Raw genomic sequence first — 23,244 nt, 5'->3', positions numbered from 1 at the left:
GGCTAATTTTCTTACATTTTTTTGTAGAGGCAAGGTCTCACTATGTTACCCAGGCTGGTCTCCAGGGCTCAAGCAATCCTCCTGCCTTGGCTTTCCAGAGTGCTGGGATCACAGGCGGGAGGCACTGCACATGGACAGCTTTTTCTATAAAGTGAATTTTGTCCAACTACTAAAAATCTGAGTAAATTTTACTTTCTTTCCTCTTTAGATCACAAATCGGGACAAACCGCTGTCATTTGGTATTTCCCTTCAGAATCTCAGCATGCAGGTATTTTGTTTATACAAGAATCCTAACCATATTTAATTGTGCAATATAGTTAATTAAACTACTGCTCTTTGTATATGCCAGCATCAGAGATAGGTATCTATGTAGAACGGGTGCAGAAAGGACCTTGATTGGATTGGAATCGAGGGTATGTAGATTCATATTTCAAAAAATGGTTGAAAATCAAATTCAGAAATATGAGGTCCTATTATTATTGGTAATTATGATGTTAGATACTTTTGCTTACTTTAAAAAATCCATTTCCAAGTTTGTAATGAGTAAGTACCAAATACAAGTAATAAATATTCATATCTGAAACTTCTATAAGCCTTGAAAAACATAAATCATCAGTTTTTCTCGGTATCATTATTAATATTGTAGCATAGTGTTTTCCTGTTTAATTTTTGAAATCGAGGAATTTTAAAAATATAAGAGCACATAGAGAATTTTGAAACATTATTGCCTCCAGAATGGATGGCTGTTAAGAGCCTGTTAACATAACCTATTTGCTTAAAGTCTTAAATACTTTTATAGGAATAAGCTGTTTTGGATAAAGTTTGAATCCCTTTTGTTCTCTACTTCCACCCACCCCTCATTCCCCAGAGATAAATATCCTAAGTTTTAAAACTTTTATATAATATATCTATTAAAAATGTAGGATTTTAAAAGTTTACACACGTTTTATATGACTCTTCTGTAAGTTCCTTTTTGCACTTTCCAGTGTTTTTGATGTTTATCTGTGTTGCCACACGTAACAAAATTCAGTTTAACTGCTGTATCATATTTCATTACATTATTTTATTTGTTACATCTATTGGGTTTTGTGTATGATTTCTTTTTTATTATTATTTTAAAATTGAGCAGCCTCCCAAGCCAGAGCAGGCTCAGAGAGACTCCACAATTTCTTTTTAAAATGTGGCCCCACTGCAAGGAGAAAAGAAAAAATGGCCTCCAAAAAGTTATTCAAATACTATCATTAAGTTGAAAAATAAGAATGGAGAATTAGCTATTGGATTGGGCAGTGTGAAGGTCATTGGTAACCACGATAACAGTAGTTACTTATCATCACCTTTAGAAACTTGTCTGCCAGCCTAGACCTATTCAGTTAGAAACTCTAGGATTTGGATGCAGCAATCTGTGTTTTACAAAGCCCTCTAGGTCAGGGTTCCTGGGCCGCAGAACAGGAGGTAAGGGCTGGGAGTGAGCATTACCGCCTGAGCTCTGTCAGATCAGAGGTGGCATTCGATTCTCATAGGATCCTTGCAAACCTTATTGTGAACTGTGCATGCCAGGGATCTAGGTTGTGCCCCCGATGGAAAAGTTATTTTCCATGAAACTGATCCTTGGTGCCAAAAAGGTTGAGGACCACTGCTCTTGGTACCAAAAAGGTTGGGGATCCTAATGCATGCTAAACTTTGAGAACTACTATTCTAATTATCCATTCAGTTCTCCACATAGAAATGAAAACCATCTTTCTAAAATAAAGATCTGATCACTTTGTCCCTCTCAATGGCTTTTCATTGCTCTTAGTTTTGTCCTTAAACAACTTATAAACTCTTTTTAAACTGACCTCAGGCAGTATACCTGGTTTCACCTTTTTTTTCTGTTTTGCATTATATTCTCTTGCATACTGAGCTACTTCAGTTGCCAGAATGTGTCCTATATTTGTGTACCTTTGGGCTCTGCCTGATGTGAATCATATTCCTTGTCAACCTTAGAATCAATAATTTTTAGTTACATGTTCTATATTAGGTTATATATAACATCCCTTTATCCATCACACCCCTGAATTGGATGCTCCTGCCACGTCCTCTCAGTGAACTGTGTGTTTAACTTCTACTGTGGCACTTACCTGTTGGAAATTGCATGTTTCTTTGTTTGCTTTTCTGACCTGCAATGAGCTCCTTCCTTGAAAGCAGATACTTCACTGTGGTCAGTTAGTATTTTTTGGTGGAGTGATATGTCTTTAAAGGCATTTTCATGGGACATTGGTCTAGGGTATGATAGATAATGATTTATCACTGTGCCATTTCAAATGGAATGACCTTTTTACTGCCATTCTTTTTTTTCCTTTTCAGACAACTGATCAATACTGGGTTCCATGTTTACATGATGAAACTGAGAAACTAGTTCGTAAGGTAAATAAATACTGTATTTGTCAACTCATAGACTTAAGAGAATTTTGGAAAGCCAAATGATAATATATAGATAAGGATATACGTAAATTGTGCTTATTTGTTTAACTCTGTGATGTGGCTCACTTACTTATTTGAGACTTCTAAAAATAGTATATGTTAAAAATTCTAAGAAAATGAGACATCTAATAAATTTTATTTTCAGTTAATCCGATTGGATAACCTTTTTGCCTATTGGAATGTGAAGTCTCAGATGTTTTATCTTAATGATTATGATGACTCCTTGGTAAGTACATTTTTTTGATATGCATGTATATATTTGTTGGTATCATATTTTGAATGAGGTTTAATTCATTGTCATTTATCTAACATACTGTAGTCAGTATTTTTTTCTAGGCACAATCTATTAGCAGAATTTACAGATACAGGTGAAGATGTATGTAACTGTGCACAAGCATGAATACATACCGCCATCTTGTTTTTTTTTTTTTGGAGACAGGGTCTGCTCTCTTGCCCAGGTTGAAGTGCAGTGGCACGATTGTAGCTCACTGCAGCTTCTAACTCTTGGGCTCAAGCGATCCTCCTTCCTGCCTCAGCCTCTTGAGTAGCGAGGACTATAGGCACATGCCACAATGCCCAGCTAATATTTTAATTTTTTGGTAGAGACAAGGTCTCACTTTTTGTTGCCCAAGTTTGTCTCAAACTCCTGGCCTCAAGCAATCCTCCCAACTCAGCCTTCCAAAGTGTTGGGATTACAGGTGTGAGCCACTGTGCCCAATGATACCTGCAAATCTAAATAGTTCCTAGAACATCCTTTTATAAGAGTAGTTTGGTTAGATATTGTTTGACTACGTTAATATTTTGCCATAGCTAAGTCCTCCTAAGTTTGAATTGTTTTTTAGAATTGTTTTTAAACATTTTTCTTCTGCAGATAATAGGATTTTTTAGGATAAAGACATACTAGCGTGAATATGGCTAGGCGTGGTGGCGCACGCCTGTAATCCCAGCACTTTGGGAGGCTGAGGCGGGTGAAGCACTTGAGGTTAGGAGTTCAGGACCAGCATAGCCAAAGTGTTAAAACCCCGTCTCTACAAAAAATACAAAAATTAGCCAGGCACAGTGCTACATGCCTGTAATCCCAGCCACTCAGGAGGCTGAGGCAGGAGAATCACATAAGCCCATGAGACAGGGATTGTAGTGAGATGAGATTGTGCCACTGCACTCCAGCCTAGGCAACAGAGGGAGACTCCATCTCAAAAAAAACACATTGGCATGAATATAAATAAAAGCAATTTGTCTCTTAATAGGATGACTTGAGGAATGGCATTGTCAATGAAAATATTGTTCCAGAAGGTTATGATTTTGGTAAGTACATTTTATAAGATAAAAAAAGTAGTTAAAGTAATTGGTATAAATTTTAAATTAACATTGTTGCTATCGCTGTGCTAGTTCATATTAAATTTCCTTCTATATAGTTAAATGTATTTATAATGTATATACAAAACCAAATAATAATATATTTTTTATTAACATATATTTTATTGTTATGAAGCTTTTGACTATATTTCAAAACTGTAGGGAAAAATGTCCAACAAAAGATGTTAACAAATTATGATAAACTTCTAAGGATTATTCAGTGAGAATTAGGGTAATATTTATAAAGACATTTCAAAATGGCAAATGTAATTTAATAAGGCTAGCTAGTACAGCCTTTTTAAAAATAGTAAGATCATGCTACATTTAAAATTTTTTTGATTTATACTTTCCTGTTTTCCAAATTTTCTAAAATGAGCATGCATTACTTTTCCAATCAGAAATGAATTACTAAAACAGAAAGAAAAAATCAGTGCTGTTTCTCAGCTTCCCAAGTAGCTGGGACTACAGGCAAACACCGCCATGCCTAGCTAATTTCTTTTGTATTAGTAGAGACGGGGTTTCACCATGTTGCTCAGACTCGTCTCGAACTCCTGAGTTCAGGCAATCTGCCTGCCTCAGCCTCCCAAAATACTAAGATTACAGGTGTGAGTCACCTGGGAACCCGGGAGGTAGAGGTTGCAGTGAGCCGAGATCGCGCCCCTGCACTCCAGCCTGGGTGACAGAGCGAGACTCCGTCTCTACAAAAACAACAAAAAAAGTGCTGTTTCTTCTACCATGAGGGCACTTAATAAAAGTTGGTGATGGATAACTTAATTCTTGAATTTGCATGTCTGATGTCATTAACTATAGAATATCCTTCCTGAAAGTATTTCCTTTCTTGGCTCAGTGATACTTTTCTGTCTGTATTACATACCTTCATGATTACTCAAGTGACTCTTTTTTTGTGCCCACTCTTAAAATAATTATTTTTATTGGTTTGAATTTGGTTTCATTTTCTTGATTCTCTTCTTATAGGACATATTCAGAACAGATGAGTTATCTGTCATATGTGTTTATGATTTTCAAATCCATTATGGTAAAGTCGACTTATTTCTTCTTTGCCCTGAAGTCATTTCCTGCTGTATCAGGGTTCAATGAGGGGAAAGTACTGAGTAATTTGAAGAGGACAAATGTAATATAAAGAATTACTAAGTATAAGAGGAGACTGGAGTAACAAGGGACTGCCTCATAAAAATGAGAAAGAATATAGACAGAAGAAACATCCCCTCCCCTAGGGCTAAGATGGGGTGCCCAAAAGAGAATGTCCCCCTACCTCAGGACTGAGTTGTAGACCTTGTTGGAGGACATAGTGTGGCTTATTGAATGGCAGGAAATTCTCTGTGGTGCTGTGCCAGCAAAACCTGTTGGTACTTCACTCTTTGGAACTTTCTGGAAATCTACCTCTAGGGAGCCTCATGGAGGGGTATCTCTCTGAATGCACTCCAGTACAAAACTGCCTTAGCAAGGTGCTGGGGGAAGTTGCTGGCATCTGGCTGCTTCTAGCTGCCATGTACTACAAAAGGCCAGTGCTGAAGAACTCCATGCTGGAGGAACCAGACACTGCAGAAGCTACCGGTTCTGTAGGAGCTGGGTGTGAGAGAAGCCGTGTTCTTGCAGGAGCCTATTGAGTGAACATACTGAAACAGGCAGCATAACTCTTTCCTCCTGCAGTGTCTCTCCAGTGCCCTCTACTGATAAAGCTTAACATTATGCCAGCTGGAAAAAGAAAAAAAAAAATTTTTTTTCTCTACATTCTCTGCCTTCAAAAGAAACATATTTAAAGATCCCCAAATCATTTTTTAGAGCAGGCTATGAAGGAGACGTTTGGAGCTCAGAAGTAATAAATTGATAACTGGCATACCTTTTGGAGAGGGAAGGGGGAATGAAGGGTTTCTTTTTGTTTGTTTTTATATTTAATCGGGGAGATGACAGCTTGTTTATAGGCTGAGATGGGAATGATCCAGTAGAACATGACAAATTGATAATGCAGGAGAAACGGGGGACAGTTTCTGGATTGATACAGGTGAAAGAGAATGGTGTCTAGTACGCAAGTGGAGAGGTTTGCTGCAGATAGGCGCGTAGTTAGTTTATTTGTATGATAGAGTTCAGTTGTGAGAGAAGTCCTCATACTGAGTAGATGAGTAGATATGGTGATAAGAGTTGATGGAAATTCTCCTCTGAGCTCTTCAATTAAAAAATAAGTATCTGAGGTGTGTTAGGGTTCTCTCGAGGGACAGAACTAACAGGACAGATGTATATATAAAGATGAGTTTATTATTAGTATTGACTCACATGATCACAAGGTGAGATCCCTTAATAGGCCATCTGCAAGCTGAGGAGCAAGGAAGCCAGTCCAAGTCCCAAAGCTGAGGAATTTGGAGTTTGAGAAGAAGAATTTGAATGTTTGAGGGCAGGAAGCATCCAGCACAGGAGAAAGATGTAGGTTCAGAGGCTAAACCAGTCTAGTCTTTCCGTGTTCTTCTGCCTGCTTTTATTCTGGCCACGCTGGAAGCTGATTAGATTGCGCCCACCCAGATTGAGGGTGGGTCTGCCCTTCCCAGTCCACTGACTCAACTGTTAATCTCCTTTGACAACACCATCACAGACACACCCAGGAACGATACTTGCATCTTTCAATAAAATTGAGTTGACAGTCAATATTAATCATTACATGGGGTGTTGGAGGTTTTTGGAGGGAAAAGAGAGGATGAAATAGGAATGCTAGGGGAGTGAGAGAGTGAATTGACTAGGGCAATATTCTCAAAGTATGGTTCAAACTAGCAGCATCATTTAGACATGCAGATTTCTAGGGCCGTTCCCAGACCTCCTGAATCAGAACCTCTGGAGGTGAAGCTCAGCATTTGATGTTTTTGTATTTAATTTTTTATTTATATAAAATTGTGGAGTACAATCTTTACATGGATCTATTGCATAGTAGTGAAGTCTAGGCTTTCAGTGTATCCATCACCTGAATAATGTACATTGTACCCATTAAGTAATTTCTTATCATCCACCCATCTCCCATTTCTCTACCTTTCTGAGTCTCCAGTGACTGTCATTCCGTGCTCTATGTCCATATATACACATTATTTAGCTCCCACTTACAAGTGAGAACATGCAGTATTTGTTGTTCTGTTTCTGCATTGTTTCACTTAAGATAATGACCTCTGGTTCCATCCATGTTGCTGCAAAAAATGTGATTTTCTTCTTTTTTTGGCTGAAAAGTATTCTGATGTTTATGTACCACATTTTCTTTGTCTGGTTACCTGCTGATGGACACTTTGGTTGCTACCATGTCTTTGCTATTGTGAATAGTGCTGTGGTAAACATATAAGTGCTTTTTTTTTTTTTGATATAATGATTTCTTTTCTTTCGGGTAGATACCCAGTAGTGGAATTGCTGGATTGAATAGTAGTTCTGTTTTTAGTTCTTTGAGAAATATCCATACTGGTTTCCACAGAGGTTGTACTGATTTACATTCCCACCAACAGTAATCCCTTTTCTCCACATCCTCACCAAAATCTGTCATTTTGTCTTTTTAATAAAAAAGACATTGTGGTTTTAATTTTCATTTCTTGGATGATGAGTGATGTTGAGCAATTTTTCATATGCATGTTGGCTATTGGTATATCTTCTTTTGAAAAATGTCTATTTATGTTCTTTGCCCACTTTTTTTGTTTGTTTTTGAGACGGAGTCTCGCTCTGTCTCCAAGACTGGAGTGCAGTGGTGCAATCTTGGTTCACTGCAAGCTCCGCCTCCCGGGTTCACGCCATTCTCCTGCCTTAGCCTCCTGAGTAGCTGGGACTACAGGCGCCTACCACCAAGTCCGGCTACTTTTTTGTACTTTTAATAGAGATGGGGTTTCACCGTGTTTAGCCAGGATGGTCTCGATCTCCTGACTTCATGATCCGCCTACTTTGGCCTCCCAGAGTGCTGGGATTACATGCATGAGCCACCGTGCCCAGCCCCTTGCCCACTTTTTAATGGAGTTGAGTTTTTTGTTGTTGCTGTTTGAGTTTCTTGTAAACTCTGTATATTAGTCCCCTATATACTTGATGGATAGTTTGCAGCTATTTTCTCCCATTCTACAGTTTGATATTTTAGTAATCTCTCCAGGTGATTCTAATGAATACCAAAGTTTGAGACCCACTCAGATAGAATAGGGTTCAAACCATACTTTGAGAACATTGCCTTTTTTTGGGGGGCGGGGGAAAGGGACATGTAGTAAGTTAAATATTTTACATTTTGCAGGCCATATACAGTTCCTGACACATTCCTCTTTGTTTCTTTTAAACAACTCTAAAAGTGTATGAAGCATTTTTGGCTCACTGGCTCTACAAAAATAGGCTGTAGCATGGATTTGGATGATTCTTGGACTCAAGGACTGTTGTGTGATTGCTCAGCAGCATTAAGGATGCACTTGAGATTTATGACATTAAAGTGAGACCCAGCAGTATGTTTTTACCCCCGACTGTGTTCAGCTCCTTAGGGGCACTGTGGAGTTAAGCAGGTTACTCTACACTGACGAACTGAGAGGTTAAGGAGTCTATGCAAAGGAATGATTAAAATAACTGATGATGGAACTTCAGTAGGATGGGGATGGACTGAGGATGTGAAGCAGAGGTGTAGGGCAGAGAAAGATCGGAGGATCAATGAATTGTAGGTCCAGGGTAGCGTCTATCACCAGCCACTAGATTTATTTATTTCTTCTGGTTTTTTTTGGTTTTTTTTTTTTTTCAGTGTAAGGAATACAGAAGAAAAAATGATATCTTTAAGCATTTGTTTATATTCAAACATATTCTTGAATGTTTAATGTTTAAGAAATTAAATGTTAGTCCGTATCGATGATTAAAATAAAAGGAGTATGTCATCTTTATATACAAATTAGCTTATAATTTAATGATGGGTCTTTGTCTAGATTCTGCTATTACTGGTTTTCCTCTGAGTGGTTCTTATTCTTTTTGGCACCAAACACAAAGAGTTGAGAGGAATTTATCTTAGATTATGGGTTGAGCCAAGCAGGTAATCCTGGGCAAACTTTCCCTTTCATTTCTCTCCTTTTACCAATTAAAAGGAAGAACACAGATGGATCTAGAGAAACTGATCAGAAATTCAGAAATTATATAATGGAAACCAGTGTTAATCTTCTTAGCATTTCTAATGTTCATTCATTCTATAAAACTGTGTACTTGTATTAAAACTATTTTATTGAATTTTTTTCTTAAAATGTTTCTGCTTTTAAGTATCATATTGGTGTTTTGAAGGGGAGTTCAATTTGTCTTTATTGTATTTATGGAAGACAGTGAATTATAAGTAGGAAAAAGATAAAGAATCTTCTCCACTAATTAAGGAACAGTTCATCTGACTGAACCATGGCAGTGTGAACATCTGGGAATTGTAGAAAGGGTATAAAATAAATGGAAATCAGTGTTTTCAACTTTAGAAATATAACTCAGTTTTATTTTTTTTCCATTTGTATTGTTTTTCAGTATTTCGTCCCATATCTGCTAATGCCAAACTTGTGATGAATCGCCGATCTGATTTTGACTTTTCTGCCCCCAAAATAAACTTGGATGTTGAGTTACATAACATAGCAATTGAATTTAATAAACCACAGGTGATTTTCTTTAATACAATTTTCAGTTGTGAATTATTGTTTGATGAAAGCAAAACTAAGATTTTAAATGTTTCACTAAAATTCATGATGTTATATGGTAACATTTCCCTAAAAAGTCAGTAATGTAACTTTTATCTTCAGCATTGAACAGAAAAAGTGATACATTTAAGAGCTTTAATTTTCCATTCTTTAGTATTTCAGTATTATGGAGCTTCTTGAATCAGTTGATATGATGACACAAAATATGCCATATAGGAAGTTCAGACCTGACGTGCCTCTTCACCATCATGCCAGAGAATGGTAAAATACCTTGAGTTTTTTTTTTTTTTCTTAGATTTTAAAAATATGACATACAGATAAATTTCTCGACTTCAATAGTAATCTTTAAAATATACCATTTTTAAGGTCTGATACAAACCATAGTTGATTTATAGCTAGAAATGCATGTAGCCGCTTTAGCTTATTGAGTTAATGAAACTGATTTAAGGGATTCTTCCTAACACAGTTTACAACTTGAGATACTCAAATACCATAGTTTTCATTTACTATAGATGGGTCAGTATATTTAGAACTATTACAAAAACAAATCCTGGTTTGTTTTCTTGCACTGTCTCTCCCCAACCCTGACCTCAACTTCCCTATCAGATACACTGAACCAATATTATTAAACCTATATTTTAAAACCTAAAAATGTTATGGAGTCTATGTAAGATAATCCCATTTTAAAACTCAAAAGTCTTGTTATTCCAGTTTTTAAGCTATTCCCTAGTTTCTAGAAGTTACAATTACTCTTTCAGTTGACTATTTCAGTTATTATTCAGATGACTAAATGTTATTTGCCAATTAATGCCTTAATAGTTCTTGTGTAGAACCATATTTAACAAAATGGAATGATTTTGCTTATTTTCACTTAAGAAAGAGGAAAGATTAATATTGAATGGATTATTGTTGCAAACAGGGTTGGGTAGAAAGGAAGTACTCAGATAATATATCATTTTCCTAATCTTTGTATTATAGTTATGTATGTTGTTAAGAGTAGAAGCAATGTCAGTTACATTTCATACTGTTGATTTGAGGGTGTTAAATGTTTTTCTTTTTTTAACTAGGTGGGCTTATGCTATACATGGTGTTCTTGAAGTAAATGTTTGCCCCAGGTTACGGATGTGGTCATGGAAGCATATTAGAAAACATAGGGGAAAAATGAAGCAATATAAAGAACTGTATAAAAAAAAGTTAACAAGTAAGAAGCCACCTGGTGAACTTCTCATGTCTTTGGAGGTTAGCATTTAAAAATAAATTATTGAATGTTTTATGCTACATAACTCCTTATTGGTCTTCAGTGACTAATACTCCCTACCTTTCACTCCAATTTTTATTGACCTTTTCATCTCTTTTACTTAGACTTTTTTGTACTTCTATTCTGAACTTCAGCTGGATAATACAAGATTTGTTGAAATTCACCTGTGAGCTTTTGAAATTTGAGATTATGCTCAAGCTGAAGGAATTTGGGTTCATGCAAATAGTAACTTGAAACCTCTATTGATTGTGTCATTTTTAACCTCAAAAGTCTAAATAGTGTTTACTACATTGATTCCAACTTCTCTGTGTTGGTTTCAAAGCCTTTTATGTGTCACCACTGCATTTTTCCCTATGTTACCATCTGACTATGCACTAATTTAATGTTTCCTGTCCTCTGTATATTTAATGCTCATTCTTACAGCCACACCTGTGCTCATAAATGCTACCTGCCTTTGTCTCTCTACCCACTCAATTCTGCCCATCCCTGAAGTTCTGCTTAAGTCTTAGTGCTTGCATGAACATCTCTGAATTTTCTGCTTATACAGAGCCCTTTTTCTCTTAATTTTTGTGGTATCTCTAGTCTCTACCAGTAATTTTACATTTAATTATCTATCTTGAGATATTATTTTTGTATTAATCTTGTCTTAGCATTATGACATGTTTCAAGAGGGACTCTTTTACAAATTGTTGAACTATAGCTTACAGAGATTAAGGGAAGTTAGTCTCAAAGTTAATATAAACATTCTGAATCCAGAATGAATTTCTAAATCATAGATTAGATTGAGTTTTACTTTTATTTACAATGTGGGAGACTTTCTGAAGACCTAGGGCTATCAGGAATGCCTGGGCTTAGAGTCTTTTGGGGGATGGGTTCCGGTTTTCTTAGTCTTGAATCGAACCTGAATCCTCCAAGTCTGGATAGGAGAACCCTGAATAAGTTATTCTGAAATAATAATAGGTTGTAGTTACTTCTCTTGGGGGAAAAACAGTTTGAGCATGAAATTCTCAAAAGTAATTATGGGCATGTAAAGAGCTGTGATGAAAGATTTAGCTAATCTCAGCTTATTTCAATAGCTATGACAACTATGAAAAGTGTTAAGTATTAAAAACAAGTTTTAAGTGTATCTGGGTCTACTTGAAATATAGGCATACTTTGCTTTATTGTGCTTTGCTTTTTTACAAATTGTGTTTTTTACAAATTGAAGGTTTGTGGCAACCCTGTGTCTAGCAAATCTGTCGGCGCCATTTTTCCAATAGCATTTATTCATGTCTCTGTGTCACATTTTGGTAATTCCCACAATATTTCCAACTCTTTCATTATTATTATATCTGTTATGATGATCTGTGATCAGTGATTTTTGCTGTTACTGTTGTAACTGTTTTCAGGTGCCACAAACTGCATCCATATAAGACAGCCGTTAAATTAAGTTTAGACTAAAGCTGCGTCCCTACATATTTTAAGTTCAGCCAAAAGGTTTCTCTGTATGCCATGAACTATAGCTTAAATGGAAGTGTAAACAGACTCTAGTCTACTCTTGTGCCAATCACCAAGTTTTGGCCAATCACATGTGGCCAGTTGTTCAAACCGTGTTCAAATAAGGTGTACACTAAGCTATAACCAAACCAGCTGTTTCTGTACGTCGCTTCCATTTTCTCTACATCACTTTCCTTTTTCTGTCCATAAATCTTCTTCTGCTGCATGGCTACACCAGAGTCTCTGAGCCTCTTCTGGCTCTGGAGGCTGCCCAGTTTGTGAATTGTTCATTGCTCAATTAAACTCTTTTAAATTTAATTCTGCTGAAGTTTTTATTCTAACACAGCAAACTTAATAAATGTTGTGCGTGTTCTGACTGTTCTATTGACTGGCTGTTTTCCTGACTCCCTCTCCTTGGGCCTCCTTATTCCCTGAGGTAAAATAGTGAAATTAGGCCGATTAATAACCCTACAAAGGCCTCTAAGTGTTCAAATATAAGGAAGAATCATACGTCTCTCACTTTAAATTGAAAGCTGGAAATTATTAAGCTTAGTGAGGAAGGCATGTTGAAAGCAGAGACAGGCCAAAAGCTAGGCTTCTTGTGCCCAATGGTTAGCTGAGTCCTGAAGGAAATTGAAAGTGCTGTTCCAGGGAACACATGAATGATAAGAAAGTGAAACAGCCTGATTACTGATGTGGAGAATATTTTAGTGGTCTAGATAGATGAAATCAGCTACAGCATTCCTCTAAGCCTTATCCAGTGCAAGGCCCTAAAACATATTCTCTTCAATACCATAAAGACTGAGAGAGGTAAGGAAGCTGCAGAAGAAAAGTTTGAAGATAGCAGAGATTGGTTCCTGAAGTTTAAGGGAAGAAGCTGTCTCTTAACATAACATAAAAGTGTAAGGTGAAGAAGAAAGTGCTGATGGAGAAGCTGCAGCAAGTGATCCTGAAGATCTAGCCAAGATCATTGATGAAGGTGGCTATATTAAACAGATTTTCAGTGTAGATGAAACAGCCTTTTACTGGGAGAGGATGCCATCTGAACTCTCATACCATGAGTGAAAAAGTTAATGCCTGGCCTCAAAGCTTCAAAGGACAGGCTGACTCCCTTGCTAGGTGCTGATGTAGCTAGTGACTTCAGGTTGAAGCCAGTGCTGCTTTGCCATTCTGAAAATCCTAGGGTCCTTAAGAATATGCTAACTCTGTTCTGCCTATGCTCTATACAAGGAACAGCAAAGCCTGGATGACACCATATCTGTTTACAACATTTTAAACCTAAGCTCAGGCCTACTGCTCAGTAAAAAATATTTTTTTCAAAATGTTATTGGTAGTCGACAATGCACCTAGTCACCAAAAGCTCTGATAGAGAAATACAAGGAGATGAATGTTGTTTTCATGCCTGCTAACACCACATCTGTTCTGCCACCCATGGATTGAAGAGTAATTTTAATTTTCAAGTCTTATTATTTAAGAAGTACATTTTGTAAGGTGATAGCTGCCTTATGAAATAGGTAGTTATTCCTCTGATGGACCTGGGCAAAGTAAATTGAAAACCTTCTGGAAAGGATTTGCCATTCTATATGCCTTTAAGAATATTTGTGAATCATGGGTGGAGGTCAAAATATGAACATTGACAGGTGTTTGGAAGTTGATTCCAACCCTCATGGAAGACCTTGAGAGGCTCAAGATTTCAGTGGAGAAAGTCACACAGATGTGGTGGAAATACCAAGAGAACTAGAAGTAGAGCCTGAAGATATGGCTAAATTGCTACAATCTCATGATAAAACTTTAACCAATGAGGAGTTGCTTCTTATAGAAGAACAAATGAAAGTGGTTTCTTGAGATGAAAATATACTCCTGGTGAAGATGAGAACATTGTTGAAATGACAATTAGAAATTTATAGAAAATTAGTTGATAAAGCAGCAGTGCGGTTTGAGAGGATTGACTTCTTCAATTTTGAAGGAAATTCTGTAAGTAAAATGCTATCAAACAGCATTGTACGCTACAGAGAAATCATTTGTGAAGAGTCAATTGATGGGGCAAACTTCGGTTAAGAAATTGCAATAGCTACCCCAACCTTCAGCAATTACCACCCTGATGAGTCAGCAGCTATCAACATCGAGGCAAGATCCTCCACCAGCAAAAGATTACAACTTATTGATGGCTCAGATGATTGTTAGCATTTTTTAGCAATAAAAAATTTAGCAATAAATTTTTAAAGTATTTTAAAATTAAGGTATTTATTTTTTCTTAAGACAATGCCATTGTGCCCTTAATAGATTACAATGTAGTATGAACATAACTTTTATATGCACTGGGAAACCAAAGCATTTGTCTGACTCTTGCCTTACTGTGGTGGTCTGGAACTGAATCTGCAGTATCTCTGAGGTATGCCTGTATCTTAATGATAACATACAGGCTGTACACGTAATATGAAGGATTTATGATTATATATCTATGTGTAGTTTTTTTTGAGACAGGGTCTCACTTTGTCACCAAGGTTGGAGTACAGTGGCACCATGACACCTCAGACTTAAGCTGTCCTCTCATCTCAGCCTCCTACATAGCTGGGACTACAGGCATGTGCCACCATGCTTAGCTAATTTTTATATGTTTTGTAGAGGTTTTGCCATGTTGCCCAGGCTGGTCTGGAACTCCTGGGTTCAAGTGATTCGCCTGCCTCAGCCTCCCAGAGTGTTGGGAGTACAGGCATGAGCCACTGTGCTTGGCCTTGTAATTATATTTTTAGTTGAAAATGTTGCTAATATGTTCACCCTTATCTGTAGTTTAAACCCAAATGAAATCATTTTAAACAATGCATGTACATATTTTAATGTGTGTTTATCACTTGAAGAGTTTGGAACTCTTTTATGCATAATATGTATGATTTCATTTTTCAAAATATTACTCTCTAATTTACTAATTTCCATGCTGATATGTGTTCAAGCATTGCTTCCAAGAATTTAACATATGTATTATATTGATGAGTGTTCTGTTATTTGCTTCCTATTATATCTTTAGTGCAGCAGTTTGATAGATTATGTGCTTATTAAGTTATTTATGTAAAGTTATTTTTGTAAAGTTAACACATTTTTGTTTATATTTTTCAGGAGTTGGAAAAAACCTTGGATGTCCTTAATATAACTATAGCTAGACAGCAGGCAGAAGTTGAGGTAATTCTTGGCTTTTCAATTAGTAAAAATAATTTTGAATTCCATATAGATATGACAGATGTGATATTATTAATCTTGTACTGTAACATATTGTTTCCAAAAAATGGTTCAATTTGATTTTTAGTATTATAAGAAAATTATTTAAAATTTTTTGGCACATCCATTTAAATCAGACAGATTTCTGTGGGAAAAAGTCTTTCTAAATAATTGGGCTTTTCAAATATTCAATTATGAAGGTAAAAAGCCAATTTATTTTTTTTTCAATCATCATTTCTTATAAGATGGTGGAAAAACTATGTGGTACTCCTAAATTCTTATGTTTGACTAATGTTGCAGTTACTGTGTTCTGTTGTTAATGTGTATATTGTTTACATTCGTTTTGCTCAAGAAGATAAGTTCTCAGAATGTCTTGCTTATATTTGTTTCAGTTGCTAAAGGATAATACGTCATTTATTTGAAAATTTGTTCATTTTAGGTAAAGAAAGCTGGTTACAAAATTTACAAAGAAGGAGTAAAAGATCCAGAGGATAATAAAGGGTGGTTTAGCTGGCTATGGTCTTGGTCAGAACAAAATACTAATGAACAGCAACCAGATGTTAAACCTGGAAGTATGTCCATTTCATTTTACAGCATAATCACTGGGTGTCAAAATAAAGTTTTGCCATTTTTGCCTAATTAAAGTAAATAGACATTGAAGTATATTTATGTAATTATATATAAAGTTATTACAAATAAAACTATTAAAACATTGAAAATGTGTATTAGTTTAAAAATAAAAAATAATTTTAAAAAATCTTACTAGTGCTTACAAAAGAGCTTTATGCCCAGAGATTTAGTGAATGCATATAGCACAGTAATAAATAAATAAGAATTCCAAAGTGGTCTCCATTTTAAATTTTTATTGAAGTTGCTTCTTGGAAAGATTTTTGATTTTTAACCAACAGCTTAAGAGTGTAGCTTTGGAGGTTTAGAGACTTAGGTATATGTTTAGATATATCACTTATTAGCAGTGTGTCTCTGGCACGTTATTTAAGTGCACTAAACCTCAGTTTTATCATCTGTAACATGGGAGGTAATTACAATATTAATACTACCTACTTTTTATACTAAATGTGTTGATTAGCACAGTGCTATTAGTTGTCTAATATAGTTAGCCATTTTTGAGCTCTTGCTTAATAGAAATATCATAAATTAATGTTGCTGAACTTACATATTTAGCAGTTTATATTTTGGATAATTACTTGTACAATTGCCAGCCCCATTCAAACATTCAGTGTTTATAATTTCTTAAGAGCATTCAAGAAAGTAAATTTCACATTCTGTTTATTAAAGGCGGATAAATTGTGTTAATTTTATTGTTTTTATTTAAGAACATAAAGCACTTCTTTATAATTTGTAGTTCTTGAAGAAATGTTGACACCTGAAGAAAAAGCTTTACTCTATGAAGCAATTGGCTATAGTGAAACAGCAGTTGATCCAACTTTGCCAAAAACAGTAAGATGTTTTCTTGCCTTATACCTTAGAATTTGTTTATTTATTTAGAGACAGGGTGTCACTCTGTTGCCCAGGCTGGACTGCAGTGGTATGATCTCTGCTGCCAGCCTTAACCTGGCCTTAAGCAATCCTCCCACCTCAGCCTCTTGAATAGCTGGAGTCACAGGCATGCGCCATCATGCTGGCTAATTTTTTTTTTTTTTTTTTGATAGAGATAGGGTTTTGCCATGTTGCTCAGGCTGGTTTTCAGCTTCTGAGCTCAAGCAATCCGCCTGCCTCGACTTCCCAAAATGCTGGGATTATAGGCGTGAACCACTGCGCCTGACCTTGTGCTTTGGAATTTAATGTTACATGTGTCTGTTTTTAATCCTTTCGAAAATATATGTTACTGACTTGTTCTGTGATCTTTTTTCTGGGTCTATAATTGCATTTATTTTAATTTCTAAGGTAGGGATAAATATTGTCTCTTTTTGGTATTATTGTGATGATTCTTGAAGAGATAAAATGTTCTTAAAATATTTGGTGGTTTTTGAAATGAATGTACTATAAGAATAAGATTATTTGTTGTGTTTATATATATATGTTTTCATTTTATTCTTCTGAATATACCTTAGTTTGAAGCCTTGAAGTTTTTTGTCCACTTGAAAAGTATGTCTGTTGTTCTAAGAGAAAATCATCAAAAACCTGAGCTGATAGATATTGTAATAGAAGAATTTAGCACCTTAATTGTGCAAAGACCAGGAGCGCAAGCAGTAAAGTAAGTATTGATTTATTTTCTTTTATCATATATGAAAAAACTTCACTGTGTTCTTAGACATTAGGTCACAATCCTAGTCTTTTGTAAAGAGCACTATAGTTTAATATATCCTTTTGTGGTTTCAGGAAACTTAGGTTTTTTTTTAATTGTTAAAATAATACATGTTCAGTAGAAAACCACATTCCAGTGAAACACAGGGCATCTTTAAAGAATAATACAAAAATGATCAGCAACTACACTACACAAAAAGAAACAGTATTAACAATGTGTTTTTTATCTGAGAGTGTTTAGTTTTATTCTTTTTAAATAGCTTTGAGATGTAATTCACATACCCTGCAATTCATTTAAAGCATATGATTCATTGATTTTTCACAACTGTATTATATAGTAATTTCACATTGGTGTATTTACAAAGTTGCACAACCACCACCACTGTATTAGTCCATTTTCATGCTGCTAATGAAGACTTACCCAAGATTGGGAAGAAAAAGAGGTTTAATTGGGCCACCAGCTCCACATGGCTGGGGAGGCCTCAGAATCATGGCAGGAGGTGAAAGGCACCTCTTCCATGGTGGCGGCAAGAGAAAATGAGGAAGATGCAAAAGCGGAAACCCCTGCTAAAACCATCAGATCTCATGAGACTTATTCACTACCATGAGAACAGTATGGGGAAGCCACCCCCATGATTCAGTTTACCTCCCACCATGTCCCTCCCACAACACATGGGAATTATAGGAGTATAATTCAAGGTGAGATTTGGGTGGGTACACAGAGCCAAACCATATCAACTACTGTCTAATTCCAGAACTTTTATTTATTTATTTTGAGACAAGGTTTCACTCTGTTGCCCAGGCTGGAGTATGGTGTCAGGATCTTGGCTCACTGCAATCTCTGCTTCCTGGGCTCAGGCTAATCTCCAGCTTCAGCCTCCTGAGTAGCCGTGACTACAGGCATGAGCCACCAACACCTTGCTAATTTTTGGAATTTTTGTAGAGATGGGGTTTTACCATGTTGTCCAGGCTGGTCTAGAGCTTTTTGGCTCAAAGCAGTTCACCAGCCTCAGCCTCCTGAAGTGCTGGAATTACAGCTGTGAGCTTGGCTCATTCCAGAATATTTTAACAACTCCCAAAGAAACCCTGTAACCATTAGCAGTTACTCCCAAGTGCCCCCTTACCCAGCCCCTGGCAACAACTAATTTACTTTCTATTTGAAAGGATTTGTCCATTTTGGACAATTCATATGAATGTAGTCATACATATGTGGTCTTTTCTGTTTGGCTTTTTTCACTTAACGTGATGTTTTCAAGGTTCATCCTGTTGTAGCGTGAATTAGTACATTGTTTTTGTTGCCTAGTAATCTCTATTATGGATATGTCACATTGTGTTTATCGATTTAACTGTTGAGGATATTTAGATTGTTCCTTCTTTTTGGCTATTCTGAGTATTGCAGCTACGAATACTCATGAGTAATATTTTCTTTGGAGGTGGGTTTTAAATTTCTTGGGTGTATACCTGGGGTGGAATTGCTGTCTCATATGCTAATTCTATTTAACCTTTTGAGGAACTTCCAGACGGTTTCCCAAAGCAGCCTCACCATTTTACATTTCCATGAACAGTGTATGATGTTTCCAATTTCTTCATATCCTCATCAGTATTTGTCATTATCTGTTCTTTTGATTACAGCCATTCTAGTGAGTATGAAATGGTATCTGACTGTGGTTTTGATTTCCTTTTTCCTGATGGCTAAGGATTTTGAGCTTTTTGTGTGTGTGTGCTTATTGGCCGCTTCATGTGCCAATGGAGAAATGTCTATTCTTCTTTGGAGAAATGTCTATTAAATTTATTTTCCTATTTTATATTGGGTTGTCTTTTTATTATTGAGTTGCAAGAGTTCTTTATATATTCTTGATACAAATCTCTTATTAGATAAACAATTTTCAGTTATTTTCTCCCACTGTTTTCTTTTTATTAATGGTGAAGTCAAATTTATATTTTCTTTTTTTACACATGCTTTTCATTATACCTCAGAAATCTGCCTACTCCAGTGGTACAAATATATACTCCTATATATTCTTGTAAGAATTTTATACTATTTCCTTTCAAATGTAGGGTTATGATCCATTTTGAGTTAATGTTATTGGATGGTGTGAGGTGGGGGGGTTCGGCTTCATTCCTTTTCATGAGATTATTATTGGATGGTGTGAGTTGGGGGGGTTCGGCTTCATTCCTTTTCATGAGATTATTGTTGGATGGTGTGAGGTGGGGGGGTTCGGCTTCATTCTTTTTCATGAGATTATTCAGTTGTCCTAGCACCATTTGTTGAAAAAAGTATTCTTTCCCCATTGAATGATCTTGGCAGCCTTGTCAAAATTTATGAGTTGATCATAAATGTGAGGATTTATTTCTAGACTCTTAATTCTAATCCAGTTGATCTATATGTCTAGCCTTATGTCAGTACCCTGCTGTCTTAATTATGGTGGCTTTATAGTAGAACTTGTAATCAGGAAGTATGACTCTTCCAGTTTTTTCCGTTTTAGCTGTCCTGATTTCCTTAAATTTCTGTATAAATTTTAAGATTGTTGTCCATTTCTGCAAAAATATAAGCTTAGATTTGATAAAGATTGCATTGAATTTTGTGGATCAATTTTGGATGTACTGAACAAATTATTCAGCACAAATTATTCAGCTACTCATCTAAACAATATTAAGTCTTCCAATCTATGCACATTGGATGTCTTTTCATTTATTTAGATATTTTAAAAATTTGAACAATGTTTTGTAGCTTTCAGATACAGTACACCTCTTATGTTAAATTTATTTGCAAGTATTTTATTGTTTTTGATAGTATTATAAAAGAATTGTTTCCCTAATTTCATTTTAGATTATTATATGTGTATAGACATACAGTTGAGTTTTGTATACTGCACTTGTACCCTGCAACCTTGATGAACTTGTTTCATTAGTTCCATGAGTTTTTTTTAGTTGATTCCTTAGGATTTTTTATATACATGATCATATAATCTGCAAATGTAGTTTTACTTCTTCCATTCCAAGGTGGATGCCCTTTCTTTTGTTTTCTTGCCTAATTGTCCTGGCTAGAACCTCCAGTAGTATTTTAAATAGAAATGATGAGAGTGGGCTTCTCTTCTTGTGTCTGTTCTTAGAAGGAAGTGTTCATCCTTTCATCATTATGATGTTAGATGTGAGTTAGGTGTGGTCTGCATCATTTTACAATCCCACCAGCAATGTACATGGATTCATAGTTTTCCAAAGCATTCCCAACATTTGTTATTTTCTGTTTTTTATTTTTTATTTTTATTTTTATTTTAAAGTATAGCCATCCTTATGGGTGTTAAGTATAGTATCATATTGTGGTTTTGATTTGGATTTCTTTAATGACTAATGATGTTGAGCATCTTTTCATGTGGATATTGGCCCTTTGTGCAAGTTCATTGGGTCTATTTTTAAATATTTTTCATTTGTTGTTGAGTTGTAAGAATTCTTTTGTATTCTGGATACTAAACCTTCATCAGGTACATGATTGCAAGTATTTCCTTCTATTCTTTATTTTGTTGTTCCACTTCATTGACACTGTCCTTTGATGTACAAAAGTTTTTACTTTTGAAGCTCACTTTATCTGGCTTTAAATTTTGTTGTTCACACTTTTGATGTCTTATCTCAGAAGGTTCACCTAAGCCAAGGTTGTGAAAGTCTACTCTAATATTTTCTTCTAAGAGTTTTATACATCTGTCTCTTACGTATAAGTTTATGACCTGTGTCGAGTTATTTTTTGTAAATGGCATAAGGCATCGGTACAACTCATTTCATTTGCATGTGGATATCCCGGTGTCCCCCCACACTTGTTGAAGACACTGTTCTTTCCTCAGTGAACACTCCTGGTACCATTGTTAAAAATCAATTAGCCATAGATGTATGACTTTATTTTTGGACTTCAATTCTATCTCATTTTTATTCTAGACTTTCACTGTGATTATCATTATACCAATATTGTACTGTTTTGATTACTGCAGATTTTTAGTAAGTTTTGAAATTGGGAAGTGTCTTCCCTATTTTGTTCTACTCTTTCAAGAATGTTTTAGCTGTTTAAGGGTTGCTTGCAAGAGCTTATGAATTTGAGGATTCACTTTTCCATTTCTGGAAAGTGTCTCTTTGAAATTTGATAGTGATTGCATTCGGTATGTAGATTGCTTTTGGTAGTCTTGCCATAATAACAATATTAAGTCTTCTGTGAACATGGGATATCTTTCCGTTTAAATAAATGCTAAATAGATGCTTTTTCTGTTTTTATAAAGAGTTTCAGAAGGATTGTTATAAATCTTTAAATATTTTGTAGAATTCACTTCACAAAATGAAGCCATTTTGTCCTTGTATTAGTCTGTTCTCATGCTCCTAATAAAGCGATATCTGAGACTGGGTAATTTATAAAGGAGAGAGGTTTAATTGACTCATAGTTCGGTATGGCTGGGGCAGCCTCACAGTCATGGCAGAAGGCAAATGAGGAGCAAAGTCATGTCTTACATGGAGGCAGGCAAGAGAGAGTTTGTGCAGGGGAGCTCCCTTTATAAAACCGTCACACCTCGTGAGACTTACTCACTATCACGAGAACAGTACCGGAAAGAACTACCCTCTTGATTCAGTTGCCTCCCATCAGATCTCTCCCATGACGTGGGGGAATTATGGGAGCTAAAATTCAAGATGAGATTTGGGTGGGGACACAGCCAAACCGTGTCAACTGAATTCTTCTTTGTTGAGAGTTTTTGATTACTGATTTACTCCTAACTAGTTATAGGTTTTACTATAAGAAAGTTTAAAAGGTTATAGTAAGTTTTACTATACTAAATTTTATTGTAAAGTTTTACTGATAGTTTATAGGTTTATAAGTAGGATCTGTAAGTTACACTAATTTTACTATAGGTTTTTAAGGTTATAGAAAGGTTTTACTTCCTATTAGTTATCTGATTTTCTATTTCTTCTTAAGGCAGTTTTTGTAATTTGTATATTTCTAGGAATTTGTTCATTTCTTTGTTTTGCTGGTACTATTTTTTTGCAGTACTTGTTTGTAGTACTTTTTATTCCTCTATGGTGTGTCATAATGCCTCCACTTTCATTTCTAGTTGTAGATATTTGCATCTTTAGTGTTTTTTTTTTCCTATTTTAGGTAAAGGTTTGTTAAGTATGTTGTCCTTTTCAAAGTGGCAACTTTGATTTTTTTCATTCTCTCTGGTGTTTTTGTTTTATCTATTTCATTTGTCTCCACTCTGATATGTATTATTTTATTCATACTGTGAGCTTTGGGTGTAATTTGCTCTTCTCTTTGTAGTTCTTTTTTTTTTATTATTATACTTTAAGTTCTAGGATACATGTGCACAACGTGTAGGTTTGTTACATATGCATACGTGAGCCATGTAGGTGTGCTGCACCCATTAACTCATCATTTACATTAGGTATATCTCCTAATGCTATCCCTCCTCCCTTCCCCCTCCCCACAACAGGACCCAGTGTGTGATGTTCCCCTTCCTGTGTCCAAGTGATCTCATTGTTCAATTCCCACCTATGAGTGAGAACATGTGGTATTTGGTTTTCTGTTCT

At 35.7% G+C, this 23,244-nt stretch overlaps 1 protein-coding gene across 1 annotated transcript in view; it reads left to right on the top strand.

Annotated features, from left to right (window-relative positions):
* The window catches only part of VPS13A (vacuolar protein sorting 13 homolog A (S. cerevisiae)), a 220,188-nt gene that overhangs the window by 10,711 nt on the left and 186,233 nt on the right, over positions 1 to 23,244 (top strand). The window contains exons 7-17 of the mRNA XM_011947040.1: positions 209 to 268; positions 2,344 to 2,403; positions 2,606 to 2,686; positions 3,708 to 3,765; positions 9,307 to 9,434; positions 9,628 to 9,734; positions 10,541 to 10,712; positions 15,322 to 15,384; positions 15,860 to 15,992; positions 16,784 to 16,878; positions 17,493 to 17,635. Coding sequence (XP_011802430.1) covers positions 209 to 268; positions 2,344 to 2,403; positions 2,606 to 2,686; positions 3,708 to 3,765; positions 9,307 to 9,434; positions 9,628 to 9,734; positions 10,541 to 10,712; positions 15,322 to 15,384; positions 15,860 to 15,992; positions 16,784 to 16,878; positions 17,493 to 17,635 — 1,100 coding nt within the window. The remainder of the gene's footprint in view (positions 1 to 208; positions 269 to 2,343; positions 2,404 to 2,605; positions 2,687 to 3,707; positions 3,766 to 9,306; positions 9,435 to 9,627; positions 9,735 to 10,540; positions 10,713 to 15,321; positions 15,385 to 15,859; positions 15,993 to 16,783; positions 16,879 to 17,492; positions 17,636 to 23,244) is intronic.

Source organism: Colobus angolensis, unplaced genomic scaffold, assembly GCF_000951035.1.
Source record: "Colobus angolensis palliatus isolate OR3802 unplaced genomic scaffold, Cang.pa_1.0 Scaffold257, whole genome shotgun sequence".
Lineage (NCBI taxonomy): Eukaryota > Metazoa > Chordata > Mammalia > Primates > Cercopithecidae > Colobus > Colobus angolensis.
The sequence above is the reverse complement of the archived record's forward strand: the minus strand, read 5'-3'. Positions and strand labels throughout refer to the sequence as shown.